Consider the following 26,852-nt stretch of genomic DNA (forward strand, 5'->3'; position numbering starts at 1 on the left):
AATCACAGTCATATTTTGCCCTGTAAGAAATATTAAAATAGTTAGCTTTTCAAAGAAAAGCCTTCAGTACAAGAATAAAGAATTACTTTTCCTCAGTGCCTGAGGGCCCAGGTAACAACCAATCACAGCTCACCTGTTTTTTGAATTTGGTCATGTGACGGTCGCAGACACTGTGATGTCATTTTCAGTCGACAGCAAGTGGCAAAATGGCCGCCCGCTGAGATGGTTAAAAATGGCATTAACACTGAATTCATATTCCACAAATGCAATATTAATTACGATACCGTGCATAGACTAGTGAGGGCAGCATAAAACATGTTATTGTAAATATATATTTTTTACTTGAGTTCTCCTTCAAAACTTTTTTTTAGTCAGCCTTTTAACTCATTTCTGCCTATTTTCTGATTCGAAAGCCCTCTTAAAATCCTGAAAGCAGTCCCTCAGTACAAAAAAAAGGGTTTCATGATTTTATTAATAGTAGTCCTGAGTGGAGCGAGACGGTGGGGGCCGGATTTGGGGGGCGGGGGGTGGGGGCAAGCCATGGGCGCGTGGCGGCAGAGCAGGTGGATGACGGGCAGCTGAGTAGTGGGCTCTCGGGGTGGAGGGGTCCATTTTGGAGGACTCTTGGGGTTGAGAGAAACCTTGTTTAAAAAAAAAAAGGGAACCCCATCTGGAAGTGAGGCGGGGGCCATGGAGTGAAAGAGATCTAGTGGGTGTTGTCTGACACTCTCGCTTTTGTTCTTCGCTTGCACAGCAGTGGCGGCGGCTGTGGTGGAAGGAGGAGGAGGACGTGGAGGAGTGTTTGCAGGGGTGTGGGGGGTTTTCTCGTTGTGGTGGGGGCTGGGCAATGGAACAATGGTGCCGGTTGAGGAATTGAAAAACGGCAAGGCAAGGAAGGTGCGGGCAGAAATGTGGAAAAACGGAGGAGGCTGGCTCAGAGGAGGAGGTGGGGTGTGTAACTACCCAGGCGGGCAAGGACGCTGCAATGTCACACAAACACGGCAAGTCACATTCAGATGCTCAAGGAGCAACATTTGGGCTGGGCACAAACCAAATACATTGCAGCATAGCCAAGAGTAGCGGTTGATGCTCCACCTGACTTACCTTTGACCTTTTATTGTATTTACACAGATTCTGCAAAATTGCCACTCTTTTTTTTTTTTTTTGCGCATAACACTCCTGTGCAAAAAAACATTTTTCTTTGAAAAAATTTGAAATATTTCCAGAATAAAGAATTAAAAATTCAAAAAATATTTTATATTTCACGAATATATTTTTATTCAATGCGTTCATAACAGGCATCAATTATTTACGCACGGATTTTTGTACTGTAATTAGATGACATCAGCAGAGTGTCAGGTGTTAAACATCACCGTCCTGTCCCGCCAGCTTCCGGCCTCTGATCTGCTCCCGTCGTGTTTCGTCCGTCAGGAAAAGCAACACACGGAGAAAAAGGCTTAAGAATATGCCATTTCTTTCAAGATCGTTTTTCTTGCCTCCCCGCTCTCTTCTACAACGCCATTCATGCAGCCGTTTCACAGAGGACAGCTCGGGTACCTGCAGACGCTCTCCAGGGTGCTGAATAGTGGGCTAGGAGGAAGATGGGCGGGGGGGGGGGGGGGTGCTGCAGCGTGGCTACATTCATTCTTAATAGGCAGCTCTTTGTGAGTGGTGGTGGATATGGAATGAGTTCATCTGGGGATGAGGGACCATTACAATCCACTGTCAGCTCTTCCATGAGTCACTCTCGTTCCTTATTTACATGAAAATACATACATCTACACTCTGAATTGTCCATAGGTGGGGATGGTGTTTTGTCTACATGTGCCATGTGATTCTCTGGTGGCCAGTCCAGGGTGTACTCTCGCCGAAAGGGAGATGGGATAGGTTCCAGCTCACTAGTCTCCCTAATGAGCACTATAGAAAATTGTTTTGTATACAAATATAAAGATGTAGTCATCAATTTCGGCCCCTGCCATTCTTAAAGTACATTATTGTTTTTAATTCTAATAAAGAATACTTAATTGCGTTGAATCTCCTGAAGAGGTCAAAGATGACACCCGTCAACTGTCCCCCCGCTCCCCCTCCCTGGTTGTGGTCTACAGCGCCACCTGCAGGCATTGTCTCGATTGAGTAACCTTCGATGACGTTGCCAGCTTCGATGTCCTCGATAGGTGTCGCTATTGTGGAGACACAGCGTGACGTGAAACAGAATTACTGTATACTGTACTTGTCTTTTAAGCTTTTATGGTTCTATGCAGTTGCATCTGCGAGATTTTTGAGGCATTGTTTGAAATTTATTTTGAAACAGGTGTCTCAGGGCTTGAAATTACACGATATAATAATAATATCGGTATAATTATATATGTATTCGATAAATAGTGTTTATGCGTGTGCGTCTGTGTTCTTTGTGTGTGTGTGTACGTTATATATCAGAATTTGTTTGAATTTTACAGGAAATTCCCAAGTGCTTCAAACCGGTCAGGTGAGTTGTCTTGGATATGCAGGTACTTCGCGGCCGAGAAGGCTCATTCTAAATCGCGAGCAGGCCGGAAGTACAAGAAAATAACATTTAATTCCACGGAGATTACATCGTCATTCATTCGTTTGACATTATTATTTGCAAAATATCATCAGGATGCAATTGGCGTCCCTTCTCAAATTGTGCAGCGAATCCGATTTAGAAACATAAGCAGTTTCCTTAATTCGCCAAATTACAGGATAAGACGTTTTATCGTGTGATTGCTTTTTATTTTCAAGCAATACCGGAAGTGTACGTATTTTTCACGGCTTGCTTGACTTTGGCTCGCCTCCGGGCCTCTAGGAGGAACAAGGGATCCCGGCCAGGTTCCCAGCGTGGACTCAGAGGAAGCGCTCGCTCGGGGTTTTTTTTTCCCCCTTTCGCACTCCTCACCATTAATACACACAACACCGGACGGGACGGGAGTGAAAGTACGAGAGTCTTCCCCGCTCGTCTTTGACGAGTAACTGTTACATGGGGACACGCCATGACGTCCACAACGAGCGAAAGGCGGGCGTTTGCTCACAAAATCAACCGGTGAGAAGTTATTGTTTGGCTGTGGTGCCGCCGTTTACTACGCATTTGTAGGCTGTAGTTCAGTTCACTTAGCTTATTACCGTCACGAGTCCATTGAATGTTTGGCGGTTGCGTTAAATTAAGAGATTGAATACAGTAGACCGTTCAAGTGTCTCGCGCGGGTGTCATCCTAACTGCACAACTAAAGCTAAGCCGCTAGTGTGACGTCATTTGCTAGTAGCTAATTGTGACAGCATAATGTGTTTTCCACTCGTATGCATAGACAGGCATGACAACTAGCAATCTCGCTGTCAAAATAAAAAACACTAGAGTAGTGTGTATTAAGCTATTTACAGCTTCAGTTTCCCGTCTGCCAGCATGTGGTTGAGGGATTTACCTGCAAATCACCTTATCTTCATTCTTAATTGAAGGGTTTGTTTTAGGGCTTCAGCTTATCCTTCCACTTTCCACACAACAAAACAGGAAGCGTCACTATTGATCTCACGACTCTTTGTTGAGGAGTGTTTATCATTTTGGCTCCCCATCACATTAATGCATTTTGTCTAGCACTTCATAGCAGCACAGAGAGATGTTCCAGTCAGTGTATTGTTTCCCTGAACCCCGTCTCTCCTCGGCTGGACTATTGTGTTGTTGCCGGATGCAGGAAAGGGTGGGAAGTTATGTGCTGGCTATTGCCCCTGTGGTTGATAGTGTTTCCCATTTCCTGTTTTAACATGGAGGTGCTCAGGCCGAACTGCAGAAGCTTTTTGGACCTATTTTAAGGCTAGTATTGGACAAAACGGATCGTTTTTTTAGGGGGAGGGGATGGGTTCAGTAGTTTTTATTCTTGTCTTTGTGTACAGTATGACAACTGGCCACATTAACAGAGTATCCTAGCCATTATCACATCTGCCTCTTGTCTGTTTGGAGGTGTGCGAATCACATATGTGGAGTTTGCGTGTTCCTGTGAGCTTCCTCCTACTTCCCCAAAACATGCATGTTGGTTTCAGTGATGACTCCAAATAGCCTGTAGGTGCACATGTGACTGGTTGTTTGCACCCTGTAATTGTCAGGGGAGCGGTCCAGGTTTTACACCGCCCGTCGCCCAAAGTCAGCTGGGATCAGCTTGAACTCAACTGTGGATACTAATTAGCACCATCCTTATTGAAAACGAAATGAATAGTTTTCCACACCAAATAATAAAAGGTCAAGAAATGTCAGTGTTGGGAAAAGATTGGTTGGTATATGAGCCATATCTGCGAAATCACAAGGCCTTGCCATTGCAGCTGTCCGCATGACACAAACTGCCGTTTGGTTACTTTCTAGTAGCAGCTGCTTTCCGTTTCATTGAGAGAGGATTGTGATGTGTTTGCCCCCCCCCCCCCCCCCCGCACCCCCCTTAAAGCCTCTTATTTGCCGTTACTCCGTCAAAGAGACAAGACGGAGCTCTGGCTCCGTGCCCGTAAGCTTGCTCGCCTCTTTTTTTTGTGAGGATGTGCCTGAATGTCCATTGAGAACAGCTGTTGGCTGAGCATCATCTCGTCTAAGCTGACGGCAGAAGTCAGTGAAAGACATCATCAAAGCTTTCAGAAGAAATAAGTGGCAGAGGTCCTTGGATTAGGATTTTGAAAGGAGTAGCCCCAATTTTTAGGGCCTTGTACCATAAGCGATGATCAGTGATGCTCTTGTGTGAGCCAAGGGAAAATAGCATATCCCTTAAACCGGTGGCCTTCGCTCACGTAGATACCATTCCTCAATTAAACACATGGTCCATCTCTCACAATTCAAACACCACCTCGTTACTCTGGAGCCAGCCAATCTCTCCTCAAATGTCTCCAGTCAGTTCAAAATTTGGACAATTGCCTTTTAACTGGAACGCGTGAGAGGAAGCACGTGCCCGTGCACTTTGGAGCTCATTTTCAGTTTCTGTGAATTGTTTTCACATTTTTGAGCTGCTGCTTCTGGTGGTACCGAAGTCTTAAATGGGAGCTCAGATGGGCTACAGCCTTTTGTGTTGCCGTTCCCAAAGTATGGAATGACCTCCTAGTGCACATTAGATAATCAACTTCACTGTCCATTTCCACCTTAAAACACAGTTTTGTTCGTTGGCTTTCGATGTTTTATTTTTATTTACAGAGAGCACTCTGTTTCAGATGCGGTTGGATTATGTTGAGTTTTATCCTTCTATTTCTCCTTTCTCAGGACCGTCGCTGCAGAGGTTCGGAAGCAAATGTCCCGAGAGTACGGCTCTCCCCTAATGTCCAAAAAGCGAGGAGCCCTGTACCATCCCGTGAGTCACCCCGTATTTACCTTTGTTTACCTTCGGCTTGAAAGCTGCAATTAGCGAGTCTATAGATGGTGCTTTGTGAAACTACTTCAAAGAGAAAGATTAAAAATGTGTTATGACCGTTTGTGGAGTCCCCCCCCCCACCTCCACACACACACACACAACGGAGGATATGCCTGCATGAGCCTTGTCGTTTGATAAGCTTTTTGCATGGACGGATGAACGTCAGGATAACACTGAATGGGGGTTCTTACATAAGATGCTGTGTTTACAGAACGTAAATTCTGTGATGGAAGGGGCACAAATGTTTTAAATGAAGCTGGACATTCATGGGTGAACACGCCAGACATGGCGTGCGGAATAGACACGGTGTAGTCATCACATCTACAAAGGGATAATCTGAATATCTTGAACATTAACTGTGTTCATGTGATTTTTAGACCTCTCATCTCTTCTCCTCAACAGCTACCCCTCACAGAGGTAGTGGAGCCATTGGATTTTGAGGAATATGTTAGCAGTCATGCTCCTGGGGTGGAGCCCGGTTCCCTTTGGCAGCTCATGGAGTTCCCCCAGGACGACCTGGAGCTCCACCACATGGACAAAGAGTGTACCACGCTGGAGCCTCCGCTGCCTGAGGAGGAATAGTAAGCGCATAGTCCTTCACGCTGTAACGCTTTGCACTTTACGGGGGCTATTTTTACTGTAGTTAGTGGGGGACAAATGTGACGTAGATATTGGAACAAAGCATTTCTGTCCGAGACATTGAAGGAACACTCTGCTGAATTATTCATGTGTTTTCCTTACTCAGCGCACTGGATCCCAGAGTGAGAGATGCCTTGGCTGTCTACACAGATGACTGGCTTGTCATTCAGAGAAAGTAACTGCCAACTGCGCGGGAACCAGTTGAATGCTGTGTTTTAAAATGCTTTTTTTTCCCACCCCAGTTCAGTTGTCACCAGGGTAATCTTCGGGTCTGCTCGCCCTTTTAGATATCAGTGCCATAGCACCATACACAGGCCGCACAGCTCCGAGCGACAGCGGGAGCGGCAGCGAGGCCTGCTCAAACAGAACTTTGAACTGGATGAGGCCACCGACGAGCGCCAGGACGACCAGGTTGCTGATGGTCACCCTTTAGTACACGCAGAGGCAGTGCACATGTCGCTTAAATGAGGCACACTTGCACAATCTAATGAGATCCAATGCAAGAGCTGTATCCAAAACTTCACAGATATAAGTACTCTCTCTTTTGAAATGTTAATTTAAAGTAGACATATTATGCACCACGTTTTTAGTTTCCAACTGCCAAACTATATTACATATTACCCATGTTTAATACTATGTCCTGGTCACGCGATCTGATGTAAGTCTGCATGGATAAAGGAAATGAAACAGAGCCCAAGCTCATTGTTCACCTCATTTTTCAACATCTGCAGCGAATCATTGAGCAGGAACACATGATGTCACCTCTCACCCCCACTCGTCTCCTACATCAGGATGACGCAAAGCGGCGGTCCACCTCGATCGATGAGACACCACGGGGAAGCTGGGCGTCCAGTATCTTTGACCTAAAGAACTCGGCCCCTGACATGCTCCTGCCATCCGTGCTAGAGCGCACAGGTCCTGAAGATATGGACTGCCACAATACAGAGGCTCGCCTCCAGGGACGCCATTGTGACCTGATGGGTCTCTACCCGCCCCCTGACGAGGTATGTGTCATTGCTGACTTTTGGGTCACAGATCTTGTGGAACAAAACAAGAACCCTTATGATTTTGCCAAGACAAAAGCTGACTGGAAACAAATAAATGGCACCAATTCTCAGCCGGTGGTCTTCAAATTTGGTTATGGCATGTGCCAGAACAAGACCCGTATTGATTTTGGAAGCAGTCATACTCAAGGTAGTTGTGATAGCACAATGGAAGGGCAAACTGTCCTGTGTCACTGTTTAACCAGTTAATTTTCAGCTAATCTTTTAATGGAGTGCGGCAATCAAAAACCAAGATCAAATCTATTGGTTGGAAGTGCAAATTAGGATATCATGGAAAGCTTTAAGTCCGAAATGTCTTTTAAACTGATCACACCACAGAGGAGAGAATTGTTCACAAACCTGTCAAATTGGTTAAAAAATGGACAAGTACATAATTTGAGGCGTCAAAATAATGACAAAAATGTTGTTGTTTTTTCAGGACGAAGCCGTGGAGCGATGCTCTGTCCCCGAAGTGCCCAAAGAACATTGCGGCCAGAGAATCATGGTCAAGTGTCTCTCTCTCAAGTGAGTGACATTTGCAATCCGGCAACTTCAGCGTTGCCATTTATTAGTCTAACCGTCATATTTATGTTTTCAGATTTGAGATTGAAATCGAACCAATATTTGGATCGCTCGCCCTGTATGATGTCAAGGAGAAGAAAAAGGTATAATCGTATTTTATCAGGACAATTGCATTATTGCGATAAAACACTGAGCTCATGCTCGCCTTATTGAATTTGGCCCCGCCTTAAAATGCTCTAAGTGACCTTGTGGTTCAAGTCAGAACTCAATTCCATCTCCTCAATGTGCATTTTCATTCCCTTTTTTCCCCATCTCTACCCCCCAACCATTCCCCTATCTCTCGATCCCCTCTTTTCCTGACAGATTTCAGAAAATTTTTACTTCGACCTGAACTCTGATCAGATGAAAAGCCTGCTCAAGCCCCACACGCCTCACATCGCCATTTCCACACTGGCACGCTCGGCCATTTTTTCCATCACATACCCGTCCGCCGATATCTTCTTGGTCATTAAGGTAAAGGGGTCCGGGGGGTATTAATTACGCAGAAAATGTGAATTGATGCTGACAGTTTTCATTGTCTCACGAATGAGCTCATCAGCTCTTTTATGCGGCGTTTGACGCGTCTCCTCCAATGACATTGGCTGTGAGTGCTGAATATGAATGCTTCTGCTCTTGCAGCTGGAAAAAGTGCTTCAGCAAGGAGACATCGGAGAGTGCTGCGAACCGTACATGGTCATGAAGGAATCCGACTCTTCTAAGGTAATGTATGTGTCACGGAGGTTATGACCTGTAGCCGGCATGCACGTGGGATGCTTTTACTGTCCAATTGCACAATTCTGTCTGTCTGGACGCAATATTTACCAACTGATTGGCTTTCGTAAGTACTGTGGCCTTTTTTTTTTGGCTCTCGTTCAATTTTCCGTTACGTAATGACTCCTTATGTCGGCTGCACAGCATAAGGAGAAGCTGGAGAAACTGCGTCTGCAGGCAGAGCAGTCTTGCAATCGTCTTGGCTGCTTCCGCATGCCTTTCGCGTGGACGGCCATTCACCTTATCAACATCGTCAGTAGCGTGGGAAGCCTGGACCGCTTGGACCCCGACTCCGACTCTGGTACTGCACCAGCCATTGCGTGATAGGCTCAAACGTCCAAACATGCGCTTTCTTGCATCATCTGGCTCCTCTCGCCTCATGTCAGAGCGCAAAGGCCACGGCACGTGGAACGAGAAGAAGAAGAGGGGATTTGAGCGGATGAGTGTCGGCGACGACATGTGTAACTTTGCCACTTTCCGTCCAGCAACACTGACCGTCACCAACTTCTTCAAACAGGTTCATTGATGAGATTATTCAATACACACTGCATTGTAACTGTCATGCTGGACCTTTTACAGAGGGCCCAATAGTTTAAGACAGTTCAGACATTTTGAGGTTATGAATGTCATTGCTCCAATTGTGATGCTTTATGAAGGAAGGGGACAGGCTGAGTGACGAAGATTTATACAAGTTTCTGGCAGACATGCGCAGACCGTCCTCTGTCCTGCGGCGACTAAGGCCTGTCACAGGTGAACTTAAAAGTAGCTCTCATGCAATTATTGCCTGAATTTCATCAGTGAACAAGGTCTCTTTTTTTCTTATTGCACACAGCTCAGTTGAAAATCGACATCTCACCGGCGCCAGACTCCCCACATTACTGCCTGTCACCCGAACTGCTCCACATAAAGCCCTACCCGGACCTGCGGGTTCGTCCCACCAAAGAAGTGCTGGAATTTCCCGCTCGCTATGTATATACACCGAATACCTCCTATAGGTGAGCATTCACAAAGAAACCACGCCACATTCCCCTTTCTATTTAACTTATCAATCACTTTGTTGAAGTAGTTCATGGTGGTGGGTGGGGTTGTGTGTGGGAAGGAGATTCTCAATTTAAGACGTTTTAATCATTCATTTTTTGTACCAAAGAAAATACAAATATTTAAAGTGTAAAGTTTTTAATAATTGTCACAGTAGAGCAAGCAACATTCATATGTTAGTGAAACAAACAACATTGATAGTGTGTTGAACTGGTGAAAGGGAGTGCTGTGGGTTTTCAGTGCTGGTGATGTCAATCCTCCTTTGAAATTTCATAGCGCTTCACTCTGGAAAACGAGAAACAAAGCCAAGTAAATTAACTCAACCGAAGACTACTGACAAATTCAATGCAGCGTCATCCTTGTGTCGTCGTGACTCACCATCCTTTGCAGTTTGGAGAGCTGCTCGGCGTGGTTGTCAATCAGCTGCTTTTGAAAATGGGTCAAATGCTGCAGACCTTTCAAGATACTGGCATTAAAGGTAGCTCGCTCCTAAAATCAATGAAGCCAACAAAGATAAGCCTCACAGTGAGTCCCGCCCCACTTTAAAAAACGCTGTCTGGCAAGTGTGACAAGAAAAATTCCGTTTACCAGCAGCTCTTTGATGATTGTGGGCGTTGTGCTGTTCAGGTGGGCCTCTAAGCTTTGCACCTTTGTCCAAAGCACCGCCTCTTCCCGCTCGATGTCAGCAAGCTGACCCTCAGTCATCTTGGTCTGAGTCTCTTGCTTGAATGTCTGGTGCTACCAAAAGAGCATCTGCGTGTATTATCTTCAATGGCCAAGCATCGTCCAAGCCGCCCCACAATGTAACAGTTATGATTATAGTTAATAATGTTTCTCATATTTAGCCTCGTTCATGTCGCTGAATAATGCCACGGCATTTTCTATGCTCAGAGTCACATGGTTGTCACACCTTGTCAGCCAATGGCAGTAGCGAAGTACCGGTAATTTATCAGAATTATTAGAATTATCTCTTCGTATGATGTGCCGCAGCTCGACACCACCGCAAACGGTGTGAATCAGGACTGTAAAAGGCAGAATTTCAAATATCGCATTTGTATTTCATCTCATTAAATTGGGCGACCGACCATTTAATGACCTGGTGGTGAGTTGCCAAAACACAACTTCAAGAAGATGTCAAAGCGACTTTGTTATGTCTGCCCAGTTTGTCCGATATACATGTCCATGATCTGTTTTTATCTGGAGCGACATGCTGCTGTGCCTTGTCACAGGTGATAACAAGCATTTACTGTAACGGCATGCGCACAATCATATTTCTCCTTACCTGCAGCAGCTCTATCACACTCTTCATCTGTATCTCCACTTCGCCAGCCTGCGCCGTCTGCTCCTTGAGCTGCTCGAGAGCACGCTCGTGCTCGTTCAAAGTCAGCAGGATGTTAGCCACCTTCCCCTCGGTGCTTTTGTACACATTGTTGAGGGACTCGCCCAACTGAATGACGCCATACATCAGCACGTTGACGTCCTCGCGGCGGGCGACTCTGTCCGCAGTCTTGCCCGACCATTTGACGGGGCCCGCCTGAACGGCTGCGAGCCCCCCGGCCAAATATAGCAAGCACAGGCTCCTGATCATCCCGTTTGATAGCAGTCACTTGCAGATTCTTTGTCTTTCACTTTGTCGGTTGAAAGGCAATGACTTTTCTCCTGGCTCCAATCCAGCCACAATGGCACAATGTCCTGATTTCAAAGTAAGACAAGCAGCGCTATAAACAATAAAGCATTTGTTGACATCTCTCACTGGGATACCGCCTGGAAGGTGAAGCATGAGTGCAGCTGACGCCCCTTATATTTGGTGTGCACATGCAAGAATTGGTAAATCATTAGCTCAGTTGCGGTTCAATCCCAGGTCTTGATCTTGGTCTTAGTGACCTTCCAGAGAATGCAACCTCTGACATACTAGAGACGGATCGCCAAAATTGTGACAGTGTTTTCGTTTTTACTTATTGAACTATTTTTGACTCTCAACAAGAAGAGGTTTTGCATATCTAATGTGGAATGAATGTGAGTGGTGGGTGGGTAAACACTTCCTTGGCATGCCCCAAAGTTATCTCTGTTTAAAAGGGGCCTAGCTTCGGGTCACGTTCACCAAGCCCAGTCAGTTCTAGGTCACGCTTCTGCGGGGTGTTCTGCTGAATACCATCATATGCATTCAATCAATGTTTTTGAACTTCTTTGTGCAATATTTTAATTCATATCAATTCAATCTTTGCCCTCTGCCTGCCAGGAACCTGCTTTACGTTTACCCGCAGAGTGTGAACTTCGGCAGCCGCCAGGGCTCGGTGAGAAATATCGCCGTGAAAGTTCAGTTCATGGCGGCAGAGGACCCCAGCCAAGCTTTGCCGGTGAGTCACCGCCTTTCTCTGCGACATGAGAAAACGTCATTGCCGTGCCAAAGAACAGAATAAACACATTTAATCTTTTGTGACAGTGAGTTAAATTAGAGCCTGTGTTGTTGTTAAGCTGGGTGGCTAATGACGTTGCCTCATGTGTGCCGTCTATTGATTGTATTCCACTGTTGTTGTGTTTTTGTGCAGGTCATCTTTGGGAAGTCCAGTTGTGCAGAGTTCACGAAAGAGGCATTCACCCCCATCATCTACCACAACAAGTATGATTCCTTTGCTTTCTGTTTTCTTGAACTTCACTCCTTGCAGGCTGCTGAATTCCCTTCGGAGTTTCCTGGCTAAGCGGAGTATTTAACTCTTGCACCTCCTCTCTCAGGTCTCCTGAGTTCTACGAGGAGATGAAGCTGAAAATTCCCGCCAACCTCACAGACAACCACCATCTTCTCTTTACCTTCTACCACATCAGCTGCCAAACCAAACAGAACACTCCTCTGGAGACCCCCGTGGGCTACACTGTGAGAAACCTCAACCCACACTCGGCGTACTGTTTGATAGCTCCCTCTGTAGCCTAGCCGTCAGGAAGACATGGATCTCCTTCTCTCTCCACCCACAGTGGATCCCTCTAATGCAGCATGGCCGACTACGCACGGGCTCCTTCAGTTTGCCCGTCTCTGTAGAGAAGCCCCCGCCCAGCTACTCGGTGCTCACCCCCGACGTGAGTGGGTTTCACTAGAATAACAAATATCACTGCAAAAGCTCAGCGTGCACGTTGACTGAGACAAATGGGCCCCATGTTATCCAAACAGGTTCAGCTGCCAGGCATGAAGTGGGTGGATAATCACAAAGGCGTGTTCAACGTGGAGGTGACAGCGACGTCCTCAGTGCACACACAGGTAGGGCAACATCTATGACAGTCTTGCCTATTTTACTCTTCTGGTTCTCTTTTTACTTGGCCTGTGAGCATGAAACGTGCATGGGGTTTCTAGTCCCCACTTTAGTGGGAAGTTGGCTGCAGAATTGAGTGGCTTATTGCCAGTAAATGAGCGTGGGTGTCACAATTTCCATTTGTTTATTCAAAATGGATCAAAAGGGAGGATTTGCGTTCGGAATCGTAATCCTCACAGTGTTTTGTTCCTCCGCCCGTTGCCTCCTATGTTAAATGATTAGTTTGAATAGAAATTGAACTTGCCACATCCAGTACACATAAGGCATCTATAAATCACCAAGATATTCTCAGTAATAGCTTTGTATATTGCACATCAGGCGTTAAACTTTCTAACTTCATCATAATTTGGTCCATGATATATCTGGAGCCTATTATGGATTCTCATGCACTAGTGGATGAAAGCACTGTTGTTGAGTGCTGTTGCTCTCCCCAGTGGAGAATTTAGCCCCCAAAAATAGCCCACAAGAGTTCCAGGCTGCCATTCATTTCTAAAAAACAAGTAAAACCTAAGAGGACCTGTTAGGAAAAAAAGTCCATCATTTTAGCCCCCAAATGTTCATCATAACAACTTTGCTTGATTTGCATCAACCATTCATTTTCTGCGGCACTACAAGCCGGACTATCTGGAGGGAACTCACACAAACACGGGGAGGGCATGCAAACTCCACATACGAAGGCTCAAGCTGAAATTTGAACCCTTATAAGTTGACTAACCTCAACTGTAGGGACGGGCGTGCTAACCACTAGTCCAACATGGTATACCACAAAATAGTTTTAAGTCATGCCCATCCCAAGAAAGGACACACACAAATTTGCAGATGTTAAGTCAAGGAAATAGCAGTTTTGCATTTGGTACAGCCCCCCAGAATAAAAGCTTAGTCAAAATATTTTTCAAACAATTTCTTGCCACGTCTCTGTATTTTGTCTCATCATTGCATAATATTATTTCCTTTTAATGTGGCGTTCCAAGGACTTTTTAAACATACAAATGGCCTCGACTGAAATAAATGTCAGCACTTAAACGATTATGGTTATTATTGTATAATCAATATGAGTTGAATGGAGATCTGTAAGATTGAAATGTGTGTCCTCTAAAAATATCTAAAGAGTAATATCCCCCCCCCCCTCCCCAGGACCCCTACCTGGACAAGTTCTTTACTTTAGTGTACGTGCTGGAAGAGTACTCCTTCCCTTTCCGCCTGAAAGACGTGATCATTACCGAGGCCAACATGGAGGGCGAGCTGAAGGCCAGCATGGCCGCGCTGAAGGGGGCACTGCTGGAGACCTGCATCAGGTTCCTACACCAGCTGCTCAACAAACTCATTCAGCTCATCGTTTACCCTCCGGTCATCGCTGGTCAAATTGGTGAGCATGTGTTAACACTGAACTCCGGTTACACAGAAGTCAATGATTTCTGTTTCCTCGCGAGTCATGGTTGCAATTTATCTCTCCGCCACGTCAAATATTGTTCTTGGCTCATCCGCAGTAAATCTTGGCCGTGCTGCCTTCGAAGCCATGGCTCTTTTGGTCAACCAGATCCACAAAAATCTGGAGGGCAACCAGGACCAGCATGGGCGCAACAACCTGCTGGCGTCCTACATCCATTACTGCTTCCGACTGCCAACTGCTGAGCCAGCAATGCCGCCGCCAAGTAAGCTGTTAAATCCAGGGGGGTGGGGGGGAGGGGGGGGGATAGCGTCATATCAGTGGATAGAGCTTCCTGCTCATTCTCATCAGCCCAGTGACACGTCTTTTCCCGCCCTTTCCACGAGCAGCTGGCACGCTCTCCTATGAGATGCCGTTACAGTACGCCACCTTCTCCAGAGCGACGGGCCGTCCGACCAGCCTGAACTTGGCTCGCTCGAAAAGTATCAGCAACTCTGACCCCGATTTGGCCAGCACTCCGGTTTCTCCTGATGAAGAAGTGCAAAGGATCATCGGCAGCAAGGTACCTCACTTTGCTTGAGTTAGTCGTTCTTGAGGCTCAAGACTTGTTTTGCAGATGTTGATTGTCATTTTTATTTTATGTCCCATCGTTTGTTTTGTCGATGACCCACTTCTTGGTTGTCACAAAATATTTGTTTTTATATTTAAAAGGAAAGAAAAATACATTTTATGTTTGTGCCATGTTTTCAGTGCCTGTTTAGTGGAATTATTAGTCTGTGATGATGCAATTACTGTTCTGTTTTGCCTCAGTTCTTTCCAGCAGAGTCAATTAGCAATTATCTTGAATTATGTCATTTAATGTCAATTACGCTTTGTGCTTCTCTGCTTTTGTATAGCTCCAGTCTTTGTTTACCCCTTCCTTACTTTCGTTTGCTTCGTACGTTTCCCCCAATTTTTGCTATTATGGCAATTACCAAACAATTATTCACTGTGCCCGTGCCTCCTGCCACACTGTCCACGTGTGTCTGCGCGTGTGTATTCTCGTCAGGGCATTGATCGCTCCCACTCCTGGGTAAACTCTGCTTGTGCCCCCGGGGGCTCCAGATCTGTGCTACGCCGGAACCCCAACTCCAGCTGTGAGCTCAAGCAGGTGCAGAAGCCTTCTCAGCCTCCCCACCCGCTTCCATCGCGGATTAGAGCTGCACGACTCTGGGATTTAAAAATCACGCTTTATAGTGTGGAACGACATGACCTATGATGTATGGCGTGTTCACATCCAGCATTAACGTTCCCCAATGTCCTCCCCTTTAGCCATTTGTTGGCGTATCTAAGAAGAGGATTTAGAGGTGCTCACTCTCTCGGTTACACAGCTTGACAAAACAAACAACTTATTTTAATATTTCGTGCAGCCCTTAATCAGGTGGATTATCTCTCAGCAGTCCTTTCCTATCTCTGTGCCCCACAGGTTGCTTCTAATTCTGCATGCTGCATCCCACCTGCCTTTCTCATCATTTCTGTCGCTTACTGCACCGCTTATTGAGTTCTTGCATGGCACACGTGTAGTTCCACTTGTCCTCATCTGTATGTGTATGTGTGTATACATATATATGTGTGCATGTGTGTGTGTGTGTGCGTGTGTGTATGTTTGTTCACCTCACCATCACGCCGAGTTAGACAAACGACCGCAGCAACAATCGCATGTCTGCCTTTTTGGACAGCGTGGCCTCATATTCAGTCCCTGCGAGGCAGATTACAAAAAAGGTAAAACACGTCTCCCAAACTAATTCATCAAGTCTTTGTGTTTCATCAACTCTTGGTGTGATTTACAGTCCTCATTGTCATTCATGTCCACGCCTATTAATTTAAGATTTATTTGTTTGGCATGAATTTCATCTCATCAAGTTCCACCTTCTGTTCTCTAAAACTTGTTGTGTTTCGGACCTTGTCTAGCTGCTCCACGAAGAGCTGGCTCTGCAGTGGGTGGTCAGCACGAGCAATGTGCGGGAAGCGGCGCTGCAACAGGCCTGGTTCTTCTTCCAGCTCATGGTCGGCAAACGTTTGGGATGGTGTTCTTCCCGTAGAGGGAAGGCGACATTATCACAAGGGCCTTTTGTTGTTTGCAGGTCAAAAGCATGGCTCAACACTTGTTCCTCACCTCAAAATTAGACGTTCCTCGACGTCAGCGCTTTCCGGACCGCTTTGTGGACGACATTGCTGCACTTGTTTGTGCCATCAGTGCAGACATTGGCAGCAGGTACCACAAGGTAGATGGAACAGAGGGAATCTAGACAAATGAACTGAGAAAAGTCTTTTTAAAATCTTTTTGTTTATGATCTGTCTTTTTATACACGTAGGATGTGGAGCTGGTGGAGAGGTTAAATAGCAGTCTGGCCTTCTTCCTCAATGATCTGCTGTCTCTCATGGACAGAGGCTTCGTGTTCAACCTTGTCCGCACCTACTACAAACAGGTAACTCCGCTCATTGCGCTTCGTCTTCGGATTTCAATACGGATGCCTTTAGTCATCGTGCTTTTGAAACAACCTTGTGACTCAGATTGGCAACAAATTCCACATGACTCCGAACCCAAGCTCTCTGAACGCTCTGCGGATAGACTTCATACGGATTGTTTGCAGTCATGAGCACTATGTCGTCCTCAACCTGCCCTGCTCTACTCTCAGCCCTCCAGCATCGCCTTCCCCTTCCACGTCCTCAACCACCTCACAGGTATTCAAATTAAAAAATAAAATCAACAAAAACCTGCCTTGACCAATGTCACTGTTGGGAGACACATTCTCTGGAATGTGCAACTAAATTCCACCGTTCTGACCTTTTCTCTAATATTTCAGTATAATGGGGCAACATGTTCGGAAATATCTCTGAGTATGTTGGATATAGTGCCATGTAAATTAATAATTAAAAACCACTATAATAAATATCCATCCACCCATCCATTTCTTTCAAAGCCATTCCTATTACACTAGCAGGTGAGCTGGGCTCTACCCCACCTTACTTGGGCGTGAGGAAGGGTACATCCTGGCCTGGACATACTGTATATACAAACATGATACTTGCATTCACACAATTAATCTTCAATTAACCTAGCATGCATGATTTGGCGGGGGGAGAATTGGGAACTCCACACAAGAAAGGCCGTCGTCTGCATTCAAACCCTCAACCTCAGAATTGTGAGGCAGATGTGCAAACCACTATTCTTGCCTGTAATAAATATACCTGCTCTTGTTTTCGAGCTCTTAAATGTCTGTGCCCAAGTGTGTTTAATGGTAATCTGTCACATTTGCTCTTCTCTCCTTCTTGCCTTGGTCTTGTTACGCGTAGAGTTCAGCATTTTCCAGTGTGGCGCAAGACCAAGGCGTGGCGACAATGTTTGAGCTCTCTGTCCCATTTCGGCAACAGCACTTCCTATCTGGCCTGCTCCTCACCGAGCTGGCACTCATACTTGATCCCGAAGGAGAAGGGTAGCCTGTGATTTTCTCCCTCAACAAGAGCAATTATTATTTCTGTTGAATTTGAATCTTATGTACGTTGTTTTTGCCCCCGCAGAGTTTTTTTCCTTCATAAAAAAGCTATCAGCGCAGTTCACTCCCTGCTGTGCAGCCACGATTCCGATCTGCGCTACAGCGACCCTCAAGTCCGAGCCCACGTCGCTCAGCTCTACTTGCCCCTCCTCCCCATCGTCACGGAGGCCCTGTATCAGCTGCATGACTTTTCAGGTCAGCAATCCCTTTCTGCCGATCTGTGGAAAATGTCCACCCCCCGCCAAGATTCACGAGCTTTATTATCAGCACTACGGCACCTGTGAGAGCATCACTCATTTCTTTGCAGACTCCACGCCGTCTCGAGTCCGCCATGCCCACGCCGACAACGCTGACCTAGACGGGAGCAGCACTATCAGTCAGTCTGTTGCCATGGCGATTGCCGGCTCCCCGTTGGCGCATGCCAAGGTTAACCCATTTGCAATTCCCACAGTGGTGAGGCTACACTACAGACATCTCTTGTAAAGCCACAAATTTCAAATCTGTTCTTTTCATGTGCTGCTTTGTTGACGTCTTTACTCTAATTCGGTTACTACCCTGCGTGTCCTCACCAGGCTGGGCGCCAGGGCAGCTCTCTGTCAGCCGAGTGCAGCCGAACTCTGCTGGTGTGCTTCCTTTGGGTGCTGAAGAACGCCGATGCCTCTCTCCTGGAGCGCTGGGTGTCAGATCTATCAGTGCAGCAAATCAACCGCCTGTTGGATCTGCTGCATCTCTGCATATCCTGCTTTGAATACAAGGTTGTGAAAAGCAGACCTCAATGGCTGAAGCAACCACATCATGACATCCACATGCCTTAATTTCTCCAATGACCTTTGTGTGCAGGGTAAGAAGGCTCTGGAGAGGATCAACAGCTTGACGTTTAAGAAGTCTCAGGACATGAAGGCCCGTCTGGAGGAGGCCATTCTCGGTACCATTGGCGCTCGTCAGGAGATGGTGCGCCGTTGCCGAGGTAATAAGATAAGCGTGCATGTGCAGCAGAGTGTGCATAATCGTCAGGCATGTTTATGAAGTGCGTTCATGGAAATTGCAATGTGTTTACACATCTAGAGAGGAGTCCCTATGGCAGCCAGGAGAATGTGAGGTGGAGAAAGAACGTCACTCACTGGAGACAAAACATAGACAGGATCGACAAGTACGTTTGTTCTTTACATACCTTCATGGCAAATCACAAGCATCCGCATAGATGTGGTTTGGCATTCGTATATTTGTCAATTTTCTTGAGGGAACCCATTCTCCCTTGCTTTTGAGCTCAGGATGATTGTGGTGTCATCTTGGTTGGTTTGTTAGGTTTAATAGATTGGTGTTTTTTTAATCTACATTTGAGATGTCCCGTTTTGTTGGCACGCACTCAAAATGAAAATGAAAGTTTGTTTTTGCTTCACTCCCAAAGAAGCTACTCATAGACCGTTTCTGCAATTACAAATTTTTACTATTCACAGTAGTTTTCTGTTCCTATCCCATGCAAATAGCGGTTCACAGAATACATTTTCCTTGGACTAATCATTTGTTTACCTCAAACCAGGACGAAGGCTGAAGTGGAGCAGGAGTCTGTAGTAGATGGAAACCTTTCTACGGAGGCGTCTCTGGTAGTATTGGATACACTGGAGATAGTAGTCAAGGTAACGTGACCTTATCTTATCTTTTAATTCAACATGATATGATTGTGTTCATGTCTTTTATTCCCTTTTACAGACGGTGGTGGCATCGGAGCTGAAGGAAAGTGTGCTAGGCGGCGTGCTCAGAGTTCTTCTCCACAGCATGGCAGGCAACCAGAGCGCCCTCTTCCTGCAGCACTGCTTCACGACACAGAGAGCTCTTGTCTTTAAGGTACCTTTGTTGTTAATAAAAGCAAATCTTTCATTTTAGCTGCATCTCCGGCCACAAAGAATAGAAAAGATAATACATCATAGCAAAAGGGGTACTGGTTTGTGTTAAGTTCCCAGAGATGCTGTTCGAAGAGGACACTGAGCTTTGTGCCGACCTGTGCCTTCGTCTGCTGCGCCACTGCAGCAGTAGCATCGCCTCAGTCAGAAGTCACGCCTCAGCCTCGCTTTACCTGCTCATGAGGCAAAACTTTGAGATCGGAAATGTAAGTATAAACGCTGCTGATTCTAAGCCTGCACAGGGCTGATGAACCAAACATTTATGTTGAGAATATGTTTGTGAAATTGGAATCGCAGCATGTGTCTTTTCTGTCTTTGGAGCAGAATTTTGCCCGAGTAAAGATGCAGGTCACAATGTCGCTGTCCTCGTTGGTGGGAACCTCACAAACCTTTAATGAGGAACATCTCCGCCGGTCTCTCAAGACCATCCTGACATACGCCGAGGAGGATGTGGAGCTGCGTGACACCCCCTTCCCAGAGCAGGTGGGTATAGAAAGTGCTACTTGGTGACATCCCCTGATGTAGAGAAAACCTCACAGTGATTGTGCTCGTTTTTTGCAGGTTCAGGATCTAGTGTTCAACCTGCACATGATACTCACCGACACTGTGAAGATGAAGGAGCATCAGCAGGATCCTGAAATGCTCATTGACCTAATGTACAGGTAATGTGATATACTCCACATCCGACTCAAAACCTTTTTTTCTGGTGTTAATTGTACTCTTGATCGCACCAGGATTGCAAAGGGCTACCAAAACTCCCCAGACCTCCGCCTCACGTGGCTTCAGAACATGGCGGGCAAGCACTCTGAGAGGGGAAACCACGCAGAGGCGGCCCACTGTCTTGTCCACAGCGCTGCGTTGGTGGCGGAATACCTCAACATGTTGGAGGATTGCCGTTACCTGCCGATTGGCTGTGTCACCTTTCAAGTCAGTGCTGAGAAAGTGAGATAATTGCGCCTCCCAGGAGCGAAGCTCATTCTGATTTCATGTCTCCCGCTCCACACCACGGACAGAATATTTCCTCTAACGTGCTGGAGGAGTCAGCCGTATCAGATGATGTCCTATCACCAGAGGAGGAGGGTATTTGTGCTGGAAAATACTTCAGTGAATCCGGCCTGGTGGGCCTCCTGGAGCAAGCAGCTGCCTCTTTTAACATGGTGCGATCAGCATTCTCCAAGGACAGGCTGGTCGGCCAGGCTGTGTGTTAACACAACATATGGCCGCATTAATACGGCCAAAGGGCAGCATGTGTCCGACCGTGAACTTCTTTTTTTGCATAAATCCAGGCCGCCATGTACGAGGCCATAAATGAAGTGTACAAGATTCTTCTGCCCATCCATGAAGCCAACCGAGACTTCAAAAAGCTGGCTACGGTACACGGGAAGCTGCAGGATGCCTTCAACAAAGTCTACAACCAAGTAAGCTGTTGCATCACTTCACAAAAAAAAAAGCCTTCCTCTGATGTGTTCTCTCTTTTTTCTTTCCTTTCGATCTCTTGCAGAGTTCAGGATGGGAGGTAATGGCTTAATTTTAAACGTCACGGTACTGTACACAGAATATGTCTAAATAATCTAACAGGAATATGAGTCCTTTTTGTGTCAAAATAAGTTATCCATTTATTTTCTATTGACAATATTCTGTCTTTGTCATTGCTTGATCCCGTTCCACCAACTGCGTGATTGATGGGTGAGTGACATAAGATCCGTTCACGTTTATTGTTTATTTATTTATTTATTTTAAATATAGTGACATAATATGTATTGTATATCTCCAAATAAATGTGACTCATTGTTCTCCCAACGCCACCAGTGTTCAGCGAATGTTTGGCACCTACTTCCGGGTGGGTTTCTATGGCTCTCGATTTGGGGACCTGGATGAGCAGGAATTTGTCTACAAAGAGCCCTCAATTACGAAGCTGTCTGAGATCTCCCATCGACTTGAGGCACGTCCATCGATCATTCATGAAGCCAATCAACATAATGCACAGATGCTTACGATTAATCTCTTTGGCGCGCAGGAGTTCTACTCAGAGAGGTATGGGGACGAAGTGGTTGAAATAATCAAAGACTCCAACCCAGTGGACAAGAACAAACTGGATGCCAACAAGGTAACATGCGCTGCGAATCAGGGGCTAGCCCAGGAGTACAGATTTTCAAAACAAAAAAGGAACTTTGAGGGAAAAGCATTTCACTCTTAAATACTCATAATTATGACACACATTCGTTTAACCATTGCATCATTTTTCTCACATACACAAGTACGGTGAGAAAAAAATGAATTTGACCTAAATTGAAAAAAGGTACCCCACTCGTGAGGGAACCTGGATCACGAGTGGTTGTCTGGATAAAAAAAGCTGTGGGGCTAAAACACATTTATCTCATTTACATTTACAGTATCTCATTTATCTCTGTCATTCAATTAAAAAAGTGAAACTCATGTATCCTATAGATTCAGCACACAGAATACATTTAATTGTATTTTCTTTTGTAATTATGATTGTTGCTTACACCGAACTAATAATGTCATATTCGCCATCTCCAAAAATGTGAATATTACATAAGAAATACGCTCAGGTTGAATTGACTGGATTGAAGTCCAATTGCATCGATATAACCTTTGTGGTACACCATGACCTGGATGACTGAGATGTTTTTTAATGAATGTACGAGTTTCCCGGTTTGAATTGAACTACTGAACTTAACATTTTAGTATAAAGAAATCTGTCTTCCGTGTAGATCAAGGTGCCCTAAAATTCCACACAAGCCATTTAAAAGGGTATAGAATATAACGCTGCTATAGTTTAAAAAGCTGCCACAGATAACGTTTAGCAAAGTTTAAAGTTAGTTAAAAATGTTGACGTGCTCATTCTACTGAATGTGAAATTTATCTCAACTTTTGCTGGGTCACTGAGTTTGAATTTATCAATCCTTGCATTTTCTACACTGCTTGTCCTTACTAGGGTCACGGGTGAGCTTGCGGCCATCCTAGCTGACTTTTGGACAAGAAGCAATGTACACTGACTGGGAGTCAGCCAGCAGGGCACATGTAGACAAATAGACATTCACACACCGTTATGCACCCAGGGTCAATTTATGTCTTTCCACTTAATGTGTTGAACTTGTGTAGTCAAACATGCGACCAGTCACTGTCTTCCCGTTCAGACCTATCTCCAGATCACTTACGTCGAGCCTTTCTTCGACACCTACGAGCTGAAGGAAAGAATCACTTACTTTGACAAGAACTACAACCTGCGCACTTTCATGTACTGCACGCCCTTTACACTGGACGGCCGTGCCCACGGAGACCTGCATGAGCAGTACAAGCGCAAAACCATCCTGACAGTGTCGCATGCGTTCCCGTACATCAAGACACGCGTCAACGTCGCTCACAAAGAGGAGGTAGGAGCCAGTTAATGGACGAGGCTTGCCATACTGTAAAAATATACAGCACCGGTCTCCCGGTGAATATATATTATCGTGAATATACTTGTTTAGAACAGAACACGCATATAAAACTGGTAATATGGGACTCATGTTATGCAAAAATACTGTACTGTGTAAAAAATGTGAACACCTCTATATGCATTTTAATACTTCCAAAAAGTGTATAATCACCAACGGCATGCTGCATCTTGACCACTTCGAAACATCAAATGTCAAAAACATTTCAGGAGGTTAAAAATCAAAGTCTTGAAGTGAGTGAAATTTCCTTCAATCTTTTATTTGGCTGCCAAACTTGATCAGACGCACACTTGTTGCTCACGTTTGGGAAACAAAAGTCCGTTTTGTGCTGTAGTTTTGCCTTTTGATCGACAGCTATTTGGAAAATACAACCTGTGCTTTTGATTGGATGGGAACTTAGATCAGTTTTACTAACTACAATTTGAATGCTGTTGTATTTTTGACACCTTCCAAAATTTTGCTTTTCCAGATCATCTTGGTGCCCATCGAGGTTGCAATTGAGGACATGCAGAAGAAGACGCAGGAGCTCGCCTTCGCCACAAACCAGGACCCGGCTGACTCCAAGATGCTGCAGATGGTGCTGCAGGGCTGCGTGGGCACCACCGTCAACCAGGTACGCCCCCCCAAGCGCATAGCACTCTCTATTGTATTCGTAAAAGTGTCAAATGGCCTGCATCTCCGTGCAATGTAAATCCCTCCCTTCTACCACATGGGGCTTAAAATCTGGCTCTTGACGTTTACATTCCTCAGCATATATGTAACCACCCCCCTCCTCCCTTCCTTTCACAGGGCCCCCTGGAGGTGGCTCAGGTCTTTCTCACCGACATCCCCGATGACCCCAAACTTTTTCGCCATCACAACAAATTGCGGCTGTGCTTTAAAGACTTTGCAAAGAGGTGATGGCGTGCTCCGCGTTCTGTGTTATGTGCAAGACACACACACACACACACACATACCAGTGCCTCTTCTTCTCCTATGCATGCAGGTGTGAGGATGCCCTGAGAAAGAACAAGGCTCTGATTGGGCCCGATCAGAGGGAGTACCACAGAGAGCTGGAGAGGAACTACAATAAACTCAAAGAAGCGCTGGGTCCTCTCATCAACCGCAAGATCCCGCAGCTGTACAGGACCCTGTCAATTCCGGCTACACAAACACAGCGGTAATATGAGACATGAACACTGTCACGCCTCCGCACTGACACACACAGAAAAATAAGCTCAAGCTGCTTTTCCAAAGCCATCAAATCAACACTTGAGAAGGTGAGGCCGACTGTCTACACTCCAGGAAATCAAAACTTGATTCAACAACGTTCCAAAAAGTCCCAGTTGTTTTAGCATCTCTTTGACTTTTGGAAAGTACCGCCATCTTTTTTTTTTTTATTTAATGTTTATTCCTTCCGCTTTTATCAGTTCTTTGACTTTTGGAAAGTACCGCCATCTTTTTTATTTAATTTAATGTTTATTCCTTCCGCTTTTATCAGCTTTTTTTTTTTTTTTAAACCGAGAAGAAAGCGACACTGAACAGTGCCTTTGAAACCACAATGCAGTTTATATTCTGCTATCAAACGCAAAATGTTCATATCTCATACAAGTTACTGCAGGCAGCACTGACTGATGACGTGATATTAATGCACTTCATCCCCGTTGCGGTTTGAAAGTTGATGCCCATCTGGCGGCTAACTGCAAGATTACTATTTGGGCAGGGCCACTTTCACTGCCTGCATCAATTGGCTCTTCCTCGTGCCAGTTGCTCTTGTTCTTTACAATCACGGCACAATTTTCGCCTATTTACACAACCGCAGTGAGAACCACATGTCCTTTAAGGGTAGGAATTTACGAGGCAGGAGGCCTTTTACTTGCACAATAAGGATACTGCATCTCCTCAGCATTGAGTGTCTAACAGACGAAAATTGACACCCTTAAATAAAGATACCTCCCTATTCTCATCGGGAAGAGGGTAACGTTTAATTGTGTCCATTCGTGAACACTATTGTTCATATGCACACATTAAAATGTTCGCTGCCGGGATAGTTTAGAACTTTGTTGCTAACCAAAACAGCAACACCTACCGAAACATTGAAAAAAAATTATCCTACATGATGGTTAGCATACTTTCACTTGCATTTTGCATTTTAATTAAAACTCATTCACTCCCAAAGACATTTTTAAACGTCTTTTCAGACTTGGTCCAGAATTGGCCGGTACTGAAGGAGTTAAGACACGCCATGACAAATTTCAGCTTCAACTTTACAGATGCCCTGTCTGCTCATTTTGCAGAACTAAACTCTGTGATCCTCCTGCTCTCGTGTCTTTCAGGAACTCCTACAATCGCTCCAGCCTCCGAAGAGTCGAGGGCTGAGGCCAACCTGACGGCTTTGCCACCTGCCCTGCCCCAATAGCAATTGTCGATATTTTACAACACACACACACACTGACACCCTCGCGTGCTTTAATCACCCGCCCCTCTCATCATTATCATCACTCACCCACACACACAGACATCACTCGTAGCCTCCCCCACTCCCCTCGCCTCCACTTTCACACCTCAGCTGTTTATACTGGAAGGTTATCTGCACTGCAAACATCTTTTTTTCTTTTTTTTTTAAGAGGCCCTGAGTGACTGCATGCAGTGTTGTTAGCACACATTATGGGCCGGCACAGGGACAAAAAAATAAGTGTAACAAAAACGCTTTGGACAAATTCTGAAAAGAACCGATTTTATCTTTGGATGGAAGAAAAGTGTTTGGACTCCAAAATGGTTGAGTTTCACTTCTACCCCAGCCCTTCTTCTCTTCATTTGCTTTGTTTTCACTGACATGTTGAGACGTTGCGAAGGCGCCGCTGGTGGCCATCGTCTTTCAATTAAGACCTTCCCAGGAGTTTTCTCTTGCTGTCCGCCCACCAAATAACTGACATTCTGCCATCTTCACTTCGATTGCAAGAATTGAATTTGCACTGTCGATTGGAGGTTAATTTGCTTAAGGCATCAGGTCCCCAGTCCGACTCCTGCTGCGATAAATGATGTCCAAAGTCGGACCCCTCGCTATGAAATGTACTGCACTGCCTCAACAAATCTGTCCAAACTGTGACTTTGACCAGCTCCCTGCGTCCACTCAAGATGATCTCTGAGATGTTGCGGCATGCGAGTTGCTTTTGAATGAACTCGTGATGGGTGACATTGTTCTGACTACTGTCCTAATTATCTTGCACTATTGTAAACTAACACTGTTGTAGCAATATTAGTGCTTTTCTTGTTTTATCAATACCCCACTGTTTTTTGTTTCACCTCTTCGATAACTTTTATTTATTTACATTTTTTTTTGTTTGGTTGTTTTTTTTTTGTTTTTTTTTTTTTTTTTACTGCTGCCTTCTATTAAATTACTTTTCCTACAACTTAATGACTTTTATTGCTTGTATATTGTTACAGAGCGAGTTATATTTGCTTTTCTTTTTGCACTTGCATTTATATTTGGGTTCATTTATAGTGCTAGTTCTTTATGGGGTCGCTGAAATGAAAGTTTTGCACAGGCTTCAGTGTAAGTATACAGAGTTAATAATCTGTTGAGTAAAGAAAACACTCTTGTAAAATAAACAATCCCAGGTGGGAGAGCTGATAAAACAGGCCCATCTCATTCATGCTCGTCCAGCAGGGTTTCCTCTGTAAAATGTAATTCGTTTTATTGGGGGTGGGGGGAGCAATGGCATTTGGAATGAATAATATAGCAACTTCCTCATTGACTATGTAAACCTAACAACTGATGTTTTTATGTGATGAAGATAACGCTCAACTGTATTAACCTAATTGATCCCATTCTGCTGTTTTTTTT

The 26,852-nt window shown here is 45.2% G+C and overlaps 2 protein-coding genes across 4 annotated transcripts; one reads left to right on the top strand and one right to left on the bottom strand.

Moving 5' to 3' along the window:
• The first annotated feature begins 2,805 nt into the window (after nucleotides 1-2,805).
• dock6 (dedicator of cytokinesis 6) lies at nucleotides 2,806-26,644 on the top strand. 3 transcript variants are annotated; one of them, XM_086132422.1, is made up of 50 exons: nucleotides 2,806-3,058; nucleotides 5,240-5,327; nucleotides 5,790-5,968; nucleotides 6,133-6,201; nucleotides 6,314-6,437; nucleotides 6,818-7,030; nucleotides 7,509-7,594; nucleotides 7,668-7,734; nucleotides 7,955-8,104; nucleotides 8,270-8,350; nucleotides 8,546-8,702; nucleotides 8,788-8,918; nucleotides 9,058-9,151; nucleotides 9,234-9,396; nucleotides 11,679-11,796; nucleotides 11,989-12,059; nucleotides 12,173-12,311; nucleotides 12,410-12,511; nucleotides 12,603-12,689; nucleotides 13,876-14,107; nucleotides 14,229-14,393; nucleotides 14,518-14,690; nucleotides 15,177-15,278; nucleotides 15,803-15,889; nucleotides 16,079-16,174; nucleotides 16,252-16,392; nucleotides 16,483-16,596; nucleotides 16,682-16,852; nucleotides 17,465-17,604; nucleotides 17,690-17,859; nucleotides 17,972-18,117; nucleotides 18,237-18,419; nucleotides 18,505-18,631; nucleotides 18,730-18,814; nucleotides 19,205-19,301; nucleotides 19,375-19,509; nucleotides 19,619-19,771; nucleotides 19,890-20,048; nucleotides 20,127-20,227; nucleotides 20,300-20,492; nucleotides 20,579-20,722; nucleotides 20,852-20,983; nucleotides 21,067-21,081; nucleotides 21,382-21,507; nucleotides 21,583-21,672; nucleotides 22,727-22,963; nucleotides 23,496-23,639; nucleotides 23,816-23,922; nucleotides 24,012-24,185; nucleotides 25,342-26,644. In XM_086132422.1, exons 1-50 carry the CDS (start codon nucleotides 3,009-3,011, stop codon nucleotides 25,382-25,384), a joined length of 6,351 nt encoding a protein of 2,116 aa, XP_085988548.1. In that variant the 5' UTR covers nucleotides 2,806-3,008; the 3' UTR covers nucleotides 25,385-26,644. The 3 variants fall into 3 exon arrangements, with proteins under 3 accessions (XP_085988548.1, XP_085988550.1, XP_085988551.1); XM_086132424.1 differs by lacking the exon at nucleotides 15,803-15,889; XM_086132425.1 differs by lacking the exon at nucleotides 15,177-15,278 and having other exon boundaries at nucleotides 2,807-3,058.
• Nucleotides 9,561-11,196, bottom strand: angptl8 (angiopoietin like 8). Its single transcript, XM_086133337.1, has 4 exons — nucleotides 10,722-11,196; nucleotides 10,028-10,177; nucleotides 9,818-9,928; nucleotides 9,561-9,724 (listed from the first exon to the last, which is right to left on the bottom strand). Exons 1-4 carry the CDS (start codon nucleotides 11,025-11,027, stop codon nucleotides 9,710-9,712), a joined length of 582 nt encoding a protein of 193 aa, XP_085989463.1. The 5' UTR covers nucleotides 11,028-11,196; the 3' UTR covers nucleotides 9,561-9,709.
• Nucleotides 26,645-26,852: the final 208 nt, after the last annotated feature.

This window comes from Hippocampus guttulatus, chromosome 16, assembly GCF_054856545.1.
Source record: "Hippocampus guttulatus isolate MCC_2025c chromosome 16, RoL_Hgut_1.0, whole genome shotgun sequence".
Lineage (NCBI taxonomy): Eukaryota > Metazoa > Chordata > Actinopteri > Syngnathiformes > Syngnathidae > Hippocampus > Hippocampus guttulatus.

What these genes read in the sequence shown, in the direction of transcription:
- angptl8 (XM_086133337.1), bottom strand. Translation starts at nt 11,027, where the DNA reads ATGATCAGGAGCCTGTGCTTGCTATATTTGGCCGGGGGGCTCGCAGCC. An exon ending in GTGTGATAGAGCTGCTGCAG is followed by an intron (nt 10,178 to 10,721) that starts GTAAGGAGAAAT and finishes CTCTTTTGGTAG; the next exon opens with CACCAGACATTCAAGCAAGA. An exon ending in CAATCATCAAAGAGCTGCTG is followed by an intron (nt 9,929 to 10,027) that starts GTAAACGGAATT and finishes CATTGATTTTAG; the next exon opens with GAGCGAGCTACCTTTAATGC.
- dock6 (XM_086132422.1), top strand. Translation starts at nt 3,009, where the DNA reads ATGACGTCCACAACGAGCGAAAGGCGGGCGTTTGCTCACAAAATCAAC. An exon ending in TCCGCACCTACTACAAACAG is followed by an intron (nt 16,597 to 16,681) that starts GTAACTCCGCTC and finishes CTTGTGACTCAG; the next exon opens with ATTGGCAACAAATTCCACAT. An exon ending in CACTGGAGATAGTAGTCAAG is followed by an intron (nt 19,302 to 19,374) that starts GTAACGTGACCT and finishes TCCCTTTTACAG; the next exon opens with ACGGTGGTGGCATCGGAGCT.